General features: G+C 36.1%; 1 protein-coding gene across 1 annotated transcript in view; it reads left to right on the forward strand.

Moving 5' to 3' along the window:
• Positions 1-14,601, forward strand: part of LOC107700498 (collagen alpha-1(XI) chain-like) — an 81,598-nt gene that overhangs the window by 60,102 nt on the left and 6,895 nt on the right. Inside the window, exons 33-45 of the mRNA XM_016502171.1 lie at positions 4,090-4,197; positions 4,815-4,922; positions 5,451-5,504; positions 6,110-6,163; positions 8,096-8,149; positions 9,278-9,331; positions 9,411-9,464; positions 9,596-9,649; positions 10,851-10,958; positions 11,066-11,119; positions 11,552-11,605; positions 11,696-11,749; positions 14,010-14,063. Of these exons, the coding sequence (XP_016357657.1) occupies positions 4,090-4,197; positions 4,815-4,922; positions 5,451-5,504; positions 6,110-6,163; positions 8,096-8,149; positions 9,278-9,331; positions 9,411-9,464; positions 9,596-9,649; positions 10,851-10,958; positions 11,066-11,119; positions 11,552-11,605; positions 11,696-11,749; positions 14,010-14,063 (864 nt within the window). The remainder of the gene's footprint in view (positions 1-4,089; positions 4,198-4,814; positions 4,923-5,450; positions 5,505-6,109; positions 6,164-8,095; positions 8,150-9,277; positions 9,332-9,410; positions 9,465-9,595; positions 9,650-10,850; positions 10,959-11,065; positions 11,120-11,551; positions 11,606-11,695; positions 11,750-14,009; positions 14,064-14,601) is intronic.

Raw genomic sequence — 14,601 nt, forward strand, 5'->3', positions numbered from 1 at the left:
TGCAGATGAGCTGAAGGCCACTGTCAAAGAAACCTGGGCTTCCATACCACCTCAGCAGTGCCACAAACTGATCACCTCAATGCATAGGCGTAATTTGCGGGTGGGATGGGTGGGACATGTCCCCACCACTTTTTGCTAGGGTCGATATTGTCCCTACCAATTTTTGAAAGTAATTGAAAAATATATTGCGGAAGGTATGTATGAAAGGGAAAACAAGATCAACAAATCATTCTTCATAATCTAATTAGGGTGATAAAAAAAACAAAAAAAAAAACAACAACAACATTTGACTCCTTACGCATGCAAAACTTATGAACGTGTCGGGGGAAAAGAAGAAATTTTCATTATTTATTAATAAACTAGTGCTTTCTGAGTGTCGGGTGCAAAGATGAGGTTGCCGAATGCCGACGCTGACTCGCCATCTCCACGTGGACGTGCCTTTAATAGAAATGCACCTTTTCATACGGACTACAAAATTAAAGAATATTACAAAATCAAGTGGGCGAGTTTTCCTTATATTTATTTTATTTTTCATATAAAAATTATAATGACCTGTTTTGGTTATATTTACTATTAATTGCAGAAGGTGCGCTCAGCAAAACTCACGTTATGCTATGGAGGCTCTCCTTTTTTTTTTATTCCTGTGTTTGCTAAACGTTTTGTAATTTATTAGTCATTATATAGCCTAATACAGCGTGTAGGCCTATGCCATGCCTCATCTTATTCGTTTTTGTTAACGTTTTGTAAGCTAGTTTGTCATTGAATATTGTTTTATTGTTGTTGTGCATTTTAATTAAAAATAATGAATCCATCTTTTTTTTTTTGTCTTAAAAGGTGAAAGGTGTATAGATGTAAGCAAAACAGACAATTATATTTTATTGTAAAACCTGACAAGATCGTGAAATCGAAAGTGAAAGCATCCGAAGCCCGGCATATAACATGTCAAAAGAGGAACTCCCATTCACAAAATTCAAATCACAAATAATACTACTGATGAAAAAGAACGGGTTGAATGTTACCTACTTCCGTTTCCATATAATTATAAACTATGATAAAAGTTCATTAGCATGCATTGATTAATAGCATGTTGTAGCGCAAAAAAAACAAAAAAACAACAACTGAGTGTAACCAACTTGTGCAACCAACTGAGAAAGTTAATGGCAAAAGAGCGACCAGTGGGAAGAATGAGTCTGGAGCCCTGAATTGCCCAGCTCCCTCTGTCAATGATCTAGCACACCCTTGGCACCTGCGTTCAAAATTCTCTGGCGCCGCCCCTGGTACATCGATGTATTTTTGAAAAGCAAAAATTAAGTTTGTCCAACTCTAAACCCAGTCCCCAAGTAAATTAGGTTATTAAATAAAAAACTAGCAAAACGAGTTGCGCGGTGTCCCCACCACTTTTCAAAGCAAAGTTACGCCACTGCCTCAATGCCACGCCGAATTGAGGCAGTAATTAAAGCAAAAGGAGCCCCTACCAAGTATTGAGTACATGTACAGTAAATGAACATACTTTCCAGAAGGCCAACAATTCACTAAAAAAAAATTTTCTATTGGTCTTATGAAGCAATTTGATTTGTTGAGAGTGAATTGGTGGGTTTTTCCATGACATTCTAATTTATTGAGATGCACCTGTAAGTACAGTCACAGGTTTTCATTGCAAAAACTGACCATTCAAAAGCAGTATAAAAGCATTACAAACAAGTCGTGTTGCATTCCAAGTCTTCTGAAGCCTTAAGGTTTTAATCACTGAAAATGATCCCGCAATCATCAGGAGACACACAAGACACACATTTCACAACCAAGGCTGACATAAGGCTTCTTCTGGTGGCATTTTTTTAATTTGCGCACAGACTGCAGCACACAGGATGAGCTTTACGGCGGACTGAGATGGCAGTCACATCTATTCCTCTCACAAATCAATCGTTTTGCCTAGGAAGACTTGGAATATTAATACTTGTTGAATAAATTATGACTGTAGTGGTATCTGCCTGTTATATCTTGTGTTTTATTGACAAATGGTAGGTTTAGGGGTTGGGTTACATGCTCATAAATGTGTAAATACACAAATAAAAATGTTGTGACTGTTGACATTGAAAAATCACACCCCAACATATATGCAATAATGGCAATATTATTACCCAATATATAATTTAATCATGACAATACAATTCCCAGTGCCTTTCGCATCGGCATATTGATGCCAAGGGTTTCTTATTTAAAGCAATGGAGGACCCTACACGTCGAAAAAATGATGCTAAATGAATACCCTGTTTGTCAAAAAGTGATGCCAAAGGGTCCTGACCAAGCGTCAATATTTGACGAGTTGGGAGTGAGAATGTATTGGCAGTGCGGTGTGGTGTGCAGTGACCTTGACCCCTCCCTATGTATAGAAGCACTATCACTGCTGGCTAATGCAGTCGGATGTTGTTGTGTGTGAGTTTTAGCATGTGTTCCTGTGGGTGTGGGTGTGTGCATGCATGTGAAAGCAACCGGATGTCTTTAAGTAAATGGTGAATAAAGCCCTCGCTCTGAGAGCTCACTTCAGTGCTTATTCTTCAGTGCTAATAGATGCTCTAATGGACTGTTTCTGAAAAAGGCATGCTACATGTTGGTTTTGAACTAGAGAGCTCGCTCTCTCATAAACTTTTGTCTGTCAGTAAGACCCACTGATACACTCTAAGAAAGAAATGTATTAATGTGATACACAAATGTGCCTTAGTGTTGTTCAGTGCAGAAAAAGGATCTGTATGGGAACATGTTCCTCAGATCCAAAACAAACTACCGAATAATACGGTTCCCACAGACACGGAGCACCTGGAAATATCAGTGACATTTGGAATTGTCATTTCCAGGCCTGCAAACGTCATGGAACTTTAAATATCATTTGTTTAGCTCTAAAATATTTAATTAACTATATACAGTGCCTTTCAAAAGTTTGGGATCTGTAAGATTTTTTATGTTTTTTTAAAGAAATTGCTTATGCTCATCGAGGCTGCATTTATTTAATCAAAAATACAGAAAAAAAAATAATTTTGTGAAATATTATTGCAATTTAAAATAACAGTTTTATATTTTAATATACTTTAAAATATTATTTATTCCTGTGAAGCAAAGCTGAATTTTCAGCATCATTACTCCAGTCTTCAGTGTCACATGATCCTTCAGAAATCATTATAATACTTAATAATAAAAAAAAAAAACATTTTGGGACCTGTGGTACATTTTTTCAGGACGCTTTGATAAATAAAAAGTTAAAAAGAACAGTGTTAATTCAAAATAGGATCATGTGACACTGAAGACTGAAGTAATGGCTGATAAAAATGTAATGCTGCATCACAGAAATAAATTATATTTTAAAGAATATTAAAATAGGAAACCAATATTAGAAATTGCAATAACATTTCACAGTATTGCTGTTTGTTTGTTTGTTTTTCTTTTCCTCTTTATTTTTGATCAAATAAATACAGCCTTGGTGAGCATAAAAGAGACTGCATTAAAAAAAAAAACATTAAAAACCTTACTGATCCCAAACTTTTGAATGGCAGTGTATATTATACAGATGTTTATGGCATTAAATAGATAAAATGCAATACATATTTATATTTGAAAGTGTGTGTGTGTGTTGGATAGATACTGTAGATAGATAGATAGATAGATAGACAGACAGACAGACAGACAGACAGACAGACAGACAGACAGATATTATACTTTAATTATTTTCATTGATTGGTGCATAACATACAAATGGAAATTTTCACAGATATCTCTATAATACATCTGTAATACATCTCTTTGTACAGTAGTCAATGTAAATGACTGTCCTGAAAAAAATTATGGCAATTGATTAGATTAAAGAAAAATGGATGGAATCAACATACCCATCAGAAGAGCAATTGTTGTTGCTAGCAAATGATGTTTGTTAGTGGAACTGCAGAAAATTGTTAAATTGGATATGCAAAATTATGTTTACATTTTTTAGGTAACCCAAGACATGATTTGTTTTAAATCAGAATGATCTAATTTGGTTAATAATCTCTCCTGGAATCCAGTTGTGTTCCAGTCCGATTTAATGGGATGTGTGTGTCACAGGGGTCACCAGGAGAGAGAGGAGCAGCTGGACCCGGAGGACCCATTGGTCTAACAGGACGCAATGGCCCTCAAGGACCCCCGGGACCTGCTGGAGAGAAGGGTGCTCCGGTGAGTGCGCATTGTTTCGAGATCAAAAAAAAAATGCTGATGTTATCTTGTACACTGTCCAAAAGAATAAGAAAAAGAAATAATGTGAATTCAAGTAAACTGGGCCACTTTTTGTTGAGATGAATAGCAAAACATGGCCTAATTTACCCGAATTCACCCTAAAGAAAGTAAAATAGTGACTGTGCTTTTATCAGATGCTTGGATACATTAAGCGTTGCACTAATGTCTGGAGATTCCTGTGGGAAACAAAAGGGGCCAGAGGAAAAGAGTTTTGGTTCATTCAAATTCATCTTTTCAAAAAACACATCTAGCAGAAATAGCTTATCTAGTTTAATGCAGCATCCAAACAGAAACTCAATTCAGTTCATTTAGACTTTTACAGCACACAGTTAAAGCTGAAATGAATTAGTTGACTGAAAGGTTCTATAATAATACTGAACATATTCCTCTGCATAGTGTATAAATGCTGTTAATTAATTGCAGTGGCTCTGCCATTAGCTTTGTTTGCTCAGCCTGTCTGTATTAACCAGATTAAAGTATTCCTCATTGGATGTAACAGTTTCTTAATCAGCACTTTCAGACATGTGTGTAAACTGTTATTTCTTAACTTCATGCAGGGTGAGAAAGGACCTGCTGGTCCTGCCGGCCGGGATGGCATCCAAGGTCCAGTTGGACTCCCAGGCCCAGCCGGACCTCAGGGTCAACCTGGAGAGGATGGTGACAAGGTGCAGCACTTTATTCTAATCTCTACAGCATGACGTTTTAATTCACAGACATCATGCCCATCTCACATCTGCACACCATTAGTGACAATGCGGACAGAGTTTTGACTTATCCATCACCATAACCAAACAAGACACAAAATCATTACTGTAGTGAAATGTTGAAACCAGTGAAATCGAGGCACATACACCAAGTAAACAAACGTGCTTTGAGGCTAATGTATTCCAGAATCTATTATCGCCCTGTTAAATGTAGAATAGTGCTTTTTTAGATCCTTATCACGTCCCAAGCCACATTATTCTTTTCGGCTGTGGCGGCAATGGTGTTGGAGGAGCCAAGTAATCAATTAATTGCAAAAACATCCCAAGGTCTTGGTTTTACTGTTAAATTAAAATCTCTAGAGTAAAGTTTACTCTGCTGTTGATGCTGAAGTGACCTTGAGAAAATTTTGATGACCAGGCAACTAGGGAAAAGTTGTAAACAGCTTGAAGTTTCTTGATTTTCAAAAACTTTTTTTTTTTTTTTTCCAGGGAGAAGTTGGAGAACCTGGTCAAAAGGGAAGCAAGGGTGACAAAGGCGAACATGTAAGTTGAACAGTATTTATTATAAATAAAACATTCAAAATAATAATTATTATATATTTAACTGGTAACACTTATAACACCTTATAATAAGTTCCCATTAGTTGAATGCTTTGACTTGTTGTACTTATAAATCAGTCATATGCCACTGTTGCTACATTTTATATATAATATATTTGTTACAGTATTTATCAGTATTTGTTAACATTATTAAAAATACAACTGTTTATGTTCATGTTAGCTCAGGTCCATCAAATAATAATTTTAACAGAAAAAAAAATCTACTTTTGGTTTTAATAGTGTATTAGTAAATGTTGAAATGACCAAGATAACTAAGATTAATAAATGATTTAAAAGTATTTTCATTGTTAGTTTATGTTAACTATTGTGTGTTAACTAAATTGAACCTTATTGTAAAGTGTTACCATTTATTTTATGTATAATTTAATGTTAATTATAAATATTTGTTTACCTTTTTGCTGTATTTATACTCACTTATGCCTATTTTTACACAAACAAATGCTATCTTTGCCACTTCAAATGTTCATATGAGATCTAGTTTCTTCACAACCAGTCTCTAAAGTTGTCCCGGTTGTCTTTTGCTGTAGGGTCCACCAGGTCCAGTAGGTCCTCAGGGTGTAATTGGAGCTCCAGGTCCTGCTGTGAGTACTTACAACCTTCCATTTGAGCCGTATAGGATGAAACCCAAATGATCACCTCTTTTTTCCATTCGTCCTGGAGTAGTTGTCACACAAATATATCATTTTTATTACTCACACATAAAAAGTATCTTCACTGCTAAAGCTTTCTTAGCCTAACTTCATTGTTTCTTTTTGCACAGGGTGTTGTGGATTAGTGGTTAGTGATCTGGGTTGTTAGTTAAAAGGATGTAGGTTTAAATCTTTCAAAGGGTGATGCATTAACCTTAAAACAATATTTAAACGAATGTTTTATGTTTGCAAGGCATAAAAACATTTGCATGTGGCCAGATCATTAGAACACTATAACTGCTGGCCTGGTAGGGAAAGTGACAGCTATGTCAACTGGACAAAAATGTCTTGCATTGGGCCATCTTGATTGTTTGGTCTTCATTGTTCCTTGTGTTAAGTTGCACTATAAGTTGCTTTGGATAAAAGTGTCTCACATTTGCTCAGTTTTGCCTCTGTCAGGCAGCCTGCTGAGTTGATAAAGCAGCAGTGAGAGTAAGTAGTCAGGGCCAGGTGGCACACAGTTGAATATTTAAAGTTTATGACTCAAGCTGAACACTCCCAGCTGGGCCTCTCTGTTTCCTTGATACATTAGCTCTATAAAAGCTGATAATTACACCTATTCTGTGCAGTTATATGAAGAACATTCTTGGAAACTGTAGAATGATTTCTGAAGGATCATGTGACTCTGAAGACTGGAGTATTGTTAATTTTACATTTTTAAATTTAATAGTATTTCACAACATTGTTGTTTTTACTGTATTTTTTATTTTTCTGTGATTTGTTTGAGTCTAATAAATACAGCCTTGGTGAAAACCATTAAAAAATCTTACCGACCACAAATTGGTACTGTAGCTGTCTCTGCGTATTAAGAAACTATTATAACATCAAAAAACATTACACCCTTCACCTTTATGGGAATAATGAGGGGGTGATTTTCAAATGGCAACAGAGGCAGCTACTCAACACAGCAATATTACAGAGTCACTCAGAGCATTTGACTGGTAATCAAAGGTAATAGGAATAGTGATTCATCCCAACTGTGCTAACTACGTCTCCTTGTTAGTACCGCTCACTGATCCTCCGCGATAATGATTTTTGATCCAAAGAAATTAACCATCTTAATTTGTTTTCTCTCAAGTTTTGAATAACTTGCTAAAGAGAATTAATTGGACTTTATTAGAATGGAGACTTTTCATTATCTTTTCAAAACCCACTGTAAAGATAACGTATAAGCTGTTTTGGCAGTTGGAGAAATTGTTTCCCTCAAAATGGCTGTGAAATATCACTTCTGTCCTTTTATAGTAACACAACATTTATCACAACAATAAGCAGTAAAATATGCATTAGCGGGTACCAACGAGCATGTCTGCTAAACACAATGACCCACAATAGCCTTGTAATTACAGATGTTGACTATGAACAATGGAAAGACGTCTGTTGGTATTGTTTGGTGATAATGATCTGACTAACACTCAAACCTCTTTAGTCAAGCACAATTATATTGCAAAATGAATTGCTTGCCAAGCTTTGCCTCTTTTTGTGTTTCATATTTTCAAAGTGACACCGGGTGTGACACATTTGCAGGGACCCAAATGCAAATGTGTTAATTGCCATGAGGTTCCTTCTACTGCTAATTACCAAAAATTGTTATTTGATTAATAGTGTTTATCCGATGGCTCAGAGCTGTAAATGTATAATATTAATATTCAACACTGCGAGACTGATTGTTATTCTAAATTGTCACGTTGTTCATGGGGTAAGAGGAAACATTAACGCATCCTCTCTTGTTACTAAAGGTTTTAGCATTTTTAAAATTGTAATAGGACAACTCTTATGTAAACTGGAGTTGTGCCTGATTAATATGCAAAACTTGTTTTCCTCTAGGGTTTGCCAGGACCACCAGGTGAGAAAGGAGAGAATGGAGACGTCGGCCCAATGGTGAGTTTGTAGTATCCTTGTCAGTGGTGGACGAAGTACACAAATCAAGTACTTGAGTAAAAGTACAGATCCGTATAATAAAATATCACTCCAGTAAAAGTAAAAGTACTCAGTTTTCAATTTTACTCGAGTGAAAGTACAAAAGTACTTGATTTTTTATGTACTTAAGTAAAAAGTACCGATAGATGAATGTTTATTTTGCAGTTTTATATAGGCTACTTTTATCATTTAATTTTATATTAGCATATATTTTTGAGTTGTCGACTCGAGAACAGCTGCAATCGGATCATTCCAATTCGCGAATGAATCGTTTGGTGCGATTCGCGTTCATTGAAAATATTCAGTTCGTTAATGAATCAGACACCGCTTCTGCGTGTCAGAGCACGTGATATATTATAAGGAGTAACGATAAGTTTTATGAAATGTAGTGAAGTAAAAAGTACGATCTTATGCTTTGGAATGTTGTGAAGTAAAAGTAAAAATTACTCAAAATAAAACTACTCCAGTGAAGTACAGTTACTTGAAAAATGTAGCCTACTTAAGTACAGTAACGAAGTAAAACTACTTTGTTACTGTCCACCACTGATCCTTGTTGTCAAAATGCAGTTTACTATATTTTTGTCATAATTAGTCTCAACTATGTACTAAACATGCATGCTTTCTTTATTTAAAAAATACAATTACAACAAAAGTTTGCGAATGCACTGTATATCTTTTGAGGTAAGGTGCAGTCACATCTACTGTTGCTTGTTAAACAATTTTCTTGTGGAATCTAGTAATTTCAGTTGGAATTCATGGAAACTGGGAATTCACTCGTGTTCAAGTTGTTTGTGCAAATTCACCACATTGACCAACAAAAAAATGACGACTTCTGCTTCATGCATTGCTACAATATTGACATTGGACATTCAAGCTTTTTTGCCTGTGATTTTGCAGAAATTTCACTAATGTGACCACACCTTCATATTATTAGTGCTAGTGCCACTGATTCACAAACAAAAGATGTGCAGATTCTTGTAATAAATAGGTCAGAATGATTAACCAACATATGGTTTGAATGCATCCGTTGAATCTTCCAGAGTTTAGTATCTTAATTGTTTGACAAGCTGGTGTTTTTTTTTCTTACAGGGTCCACCTGGTCCTCCTGGTCCCAGAGGTCCTCAAGGTCCTAGTGGAGCGGATGTGAGTTTAACTGTGCCATATTTGTATAGAAACTCCATCAGAAATATTTGAATCAGCAGTATTGTTATTTGATTGACAGGGTGCTCCTGGCCCTACCGGAGGTATCGGCGCAATGGGTGGAAATGGTGAAAAGGTGGGTATTTCTCGAATAAATCTCTGTAAAAACGTGAATGTACACAAATATGTATTGTAGTTATTATGATGAATGTGTATAGATGTTACAGTGTAATCAAGACTAGGTAAAACTTCATCTCTTCCCCTCAGGGTGAGACCGGTGAGGCAGGTAATCCAGGACCACCAGGAGAACCTGGTTCAGTAGTAAGTATTTGTTTGTGTTTAAGAGTTGTTGAGTCTGGTTTTATGAGTGTTTACCAGACGTATCTGGCCTGCGTGTAATTGAGGCTAATCTATTGACATTCAAGGAGCATAACTACACAAATCCTTGTTTTTAACTCGGAACACATAAAGCTAATGACCTCTAAAGAGATAGTTCACCCAAAAATGAAAATTCCGTCATTAAATACTCATACCCTCATACTCAATACCCTCATGTCGTTCCAAACCCGTAAGACCTTCGTTCATATTCGGAACACAAATTAAGCTATTTTGATGAAATCCAAGAGTTTTCTGACCCTGCATAGACAGCAACGGAACTACCACGTTCAAGGCCCAGAAAGGTAGTAAGGACATCGATAAAATAGTCCATGTGACATCAGTGGTACAACCATAATTTTATGACGCTACAAGAATGCTTTTTGTGCACAAAGAAAACAAAAAAACGACTTTATTCAAGAATTCTCCACTCTGCATTCACAAGAGTACCACGTGTTATTAGCACAGGCAGGTGAAGGCCGCTACAGTCCTTTGCAGTTGATTATTTTACCTCCCTCTGCTTTAGAATGGCCATGTGAATATTTTCCTCTCTCGTATATGCTGAGGTGAACATCACTTGCATTCTAGATGGTTGCTGCTATCATCATCCTTTTTCACACAGGGACATTATTTCAACCACGGCCTGCTGCACAAGCCTGTTTATGTGATATCAGCATCTTAAATGCTGATGTTTGTCTGTTGGTCTCAATGCTTTTTGAGACTAAAAAGGATAATAGCTTTCTGCTTGCATTAGGAGTTTACATTCAACGTTAGTTTTGACAATCTTTTTTTACACTTATGATGTTATGATGTTATACTTGTTGCAGTGATATGAACTTCAGTTCAGTTTAAGTCTACTTTTTTAAAATTCAAATTTGAAATGCAGTTCACCCTGTTGGCTACCTCAATTTAAATTCAGAAATGCAATTCAATCGTGAATGGTGCAACCATCCAAAATGGCCTAGCAACCACTAAGCAATAAGTAACCATTATAATGTCTTTTTAGCCAACATATTTACAGTAAATCTCCATTTTGGGCTTGAAAACAACAAAGCATCAGCTTTGAATTACATAGTTAATTTTGTTTAGCATAATCATCATAGATGGATGAAAGCAGGATGTTGATGGTTGTTGTGTCCTTCCATAGGGACCCAAAGGTGAGCTTGGAGAGAAAGGGGAAGCTGGCCCTCCTGGAGCTGCAGGACCCGCTGGTGCAAGAGGACCCCCTGGAGATGACGGTCCCAAAGGAAACCCAGTAAGTCACCATCAGTGACATTCCAGAAAGCACCCTTCAGCTATTACACTGAAATAATACTGAACTGATGATGACTGAATTGATCCATCATTTCTTTTGTAATTTAGGGTCCTATTGGCTTCCCTGGAGATCCAGGTCCTCCTGGTGAGCCCGGAGCAGGTGTAAGTTCACTATGGAGGCGAATTCATTCGCTTTGCGTCAGTAAAATAACTATTTCTGTGGGGAACAAATGCATTTTAAAATGCTGGAAGCAATAGAGCAAGGGGAAAAAGTGTGCAACACTTTTCCAAAGCACTTTATATATAAACATTTCAAAGAAATTCATGTAGTTTAGGTTTCCACTCAAACAACCTTTCTTTGCACACAGTGTTCAGCATATATTACAGGCTTCATTGCACATTGTTTAAAGAAAAACATTGCGTAAGGTGTAGAAGATCAATCAAATAAGTAATCAACAAGTTGTCAAAATAGTCGTTAGTTACAGGCTTAATGTCCAGCGTATTAAACAAATGTTGTGAGGAAACTATAATATGATGCTTGATGGAAATGAAATATTATGGTAATGTTGTGATGTAATGTCCTGTTTCACACAGGGACTGGATGGCCTTCCCGGAGACAAGGGAGATGATGGAGAGGCCGGTCAGCCTGTGAGTGATGGTCGACTTTTACTGAAAATCATATTTTATGTTCAAACATAATGAAACTTGCTAGTAATGCATTGAATTTTTACACCACAGGGTCCCCCTGGTCCATCTGGTGAAGCTGGTCCTCCAGGACCCCCTGGAAAGCGAGTGAGTACTTTACCAGGCATTTTGTTCATTTGGTTCAGTGTTGGATACGATACTTTAAAAGTGTTAAAGCTTTCCAAGTTAGAAGCTACTCATAATTTTAAAAAGTGTTTAACTACAGACAAGGTACCAATCTGAAAAGTTAGTTACATTGCAAGTTACTAATAAAAAGTAAGTTTAAGCTACTTAAAGGGACACTTTCTTATTCATAGTTATTTGTATTTTATTTGATTACATATTTAAAACAAAAATACAGAATATGCTTTTAAATTTAAATGCTCTGTACCAAGTCTCTGCTCAAATATTAGAAAATAATATTTAAAAAATAAATAAATACAAAATTCTAAAATTGGAAAAAGAGGTGATGTGTCTGGTGGTGATCTATTATTTCAGATGTGCTACAGGAGTACAACTGTGGACCGACAATTGTTGGGCAACTGGTTATATCTAGAAATGCACACATTTTAAAACATTTATTTTATGATGTGCCATGAAACAGGTACAATATGTTATGGACTTATGGTGATTCTAAAAGAAAATGTGCAGAGATCCGACTGTAGATATAGTTACAAACGTTTTTCCTTTTTTTGCATTTTTAATGTACATCTGAAAGAACCGCATGCTCTTGTATCAGCGTTATTGGACTGTTTGTTTCTAAAGAGTGAATAATTTGCCAGTCGGACATTGCAGTTCATATTTTAAGCAAATCGATGTAGCATTTCATGCCACTATGCTACTTGGTTGAAAAATTAAAAAATTCTACACTATTTTAAAAGTAGTATCTCTACTGTCAAGCTACTGAAAAGAAATCTAGTTAGTAGCATCATTGTAGTAAACTAACTTATTAAACCAACAGCTCAGACTTAGTGTTAGATATATGAACATCCGCACTGTAAGTACCAAATGTTTGGTGTGTAACACTTTTCGTTCTTTTAAAAAAACGTAAGAATGTACTTGTTTGCATTACCCCTTTGTTGTTCCTTCTATAATCTGCTGAGACACACATTTTCAAATAGGTTTATGAGCTTCCCTTGTAACTTCATGCTAAAAGTAGCCTATATTTTATGGGTCACATTTATTTTTAACAGATCTGAACTGCACAAACAATAAATCTTTAAAAGCAGAGCACAGTCAGGAGTTTACTGGGTCCTCCCTCAGTAAATTGCTCCCAAGTGAGTAAAGAGTGCATGCTTTGCTTGGGAAAAGGCATTCCTGTGAAATCTCAGCATAACATAAAACCTGTTTGGGAAAAAATGGGCTTCTCACATCAGTTTGCATTGCTTAAGAGCAGTTGAGCTGAGGCTGACATTTAGACAGTTCTATTATAGAATATTGACCAAAGTGGGTTGATTGACAGCACTGTGACGGCAATGTGATAGCCGAAAGGAAATGAAGTTGTCATTGTCAGCTCTGTTGCCGTCCTCAAGACTTTGCTTACAATTGATTACACTTTTAGCTCTAACACATCTTCTGATGTATTTAACACAGAAAACTTTTAATTTTCAGTAGCTGACTCATAACTTCAGAGAGAATTTCAGTTGCTTTCTAAAAGTGAGTTTTATTGCCATATATATTTCAGGAAAGAAATGAAGACTGTTTTCAATATGTGAACAAGTCAGGCTTTTAGTCTGAAAATTTCAATTTTCTCATATCAGCAGAGCTGTTAGTAGCAATAAAAATGCATTTCAGGGCTTTCCATTTTCACTCGCCTTACTTACAACTTTAAGTGGCCTCGGCCTTCTGTGTGTCTTGAATCTAAATGTGCACACCCATATTGATCATGGACTTCTGGGAAACATATTTCAAACTTGTGTTGTGTTCATTCCCACGCTGAGAAAACAATACCATCATTAAGTCTTTCACAAATTACTATTTGTCTGAATAATCATATTAATAGTGTTCACAAATGTGTGGATAGTAATGCTAAATACCTGGATGCCTGCCCAAGCCATTAGCTATTGCAATCTCTAATACCTTCGCTTCAAAAATAATAAACATCCTTAAAACATGATAGCAGAACCTCTGAGTCATAGACGTCATAACAGACATAAGAGGTATAAAAGTGTTTATATGTGGTTTCCGGAGTATGTTTTGGTTTCTGAGAGATATCGTGAACAAAAATGTTTTGTCATGTTGATAAAAAAAAGAAAGTACACTACCTTGTTGCCATGGTACTTTTGGATGCAATACTTTTTTAATTGTTGATGACTCTTTATAGATGTCTGCTGTAGAAGGTTTTGAGTTTTGTTTTTCTCTCTTCAAGGGTCCTGCTGGTCCAGCTGGTACAGAAGGCAGACAAGGAGAGAAGGGTGCAAAGGTAAGATAGTTTCCGTTATTTAACGGCACCTGAACAACCAAACAACATGATTGTCATTTGAATTGCAGCGTAAATCGTTTGTCCTCCTCTAAGCTTGATTTGTTATCTGTCCATGCTTTTGTCTGTTGAATCCAATCTCTCACAACACGTAGTGGTCCTGAATTTTAAAATCCTCATTGAAAGATCTGAGCATGAGAAAGCCTAATTGGATGCCACAACAAGTTAAGCTTATACTACAGGTTCAATCAGAGGAAGTGACAGGAAATCTATATTTTCCCCCTAAAAGCTTTTGTTCTTCAAAATGAATTGTTGATCCAGTTCATCTTATCACATTCACATAGATATAATAGTTGATTTTTTAGGACACTTGCATTGAAAAGGTCAGTTAAATGACCAAAAATGTTAGATATATGTAGAATGTCCTTTACAAATGTTTTTTCAAATCTATTTTATTTTCCTTTTTTTTTGTTTTTTTTTCAGTTTAATAAGTAGCTATTTTATGTCGGGTCCCATTCGCCCTGTCAGGGGATTTTTTTAT

The sequence above is a fragment of the Sinocyclocheilus anshuiensis genome, unplaced genomic scaffold (genome assembly GCF_001515605.1).
Source record: "Sinocyclocheilus anshuiensis isolate Anshui unplaced genomic scaffold, SAMN03320099.WGS_v1.1 scaffold718, whole genome shotgun sequence".
Lineage (NCBI taxonomy): Eukaryota > Metazoa > Chordata > Actinopteri > Cypriniformes > Cyprinidae > Sinocyclocheilus > Sinocyclocheilus anshuiensis.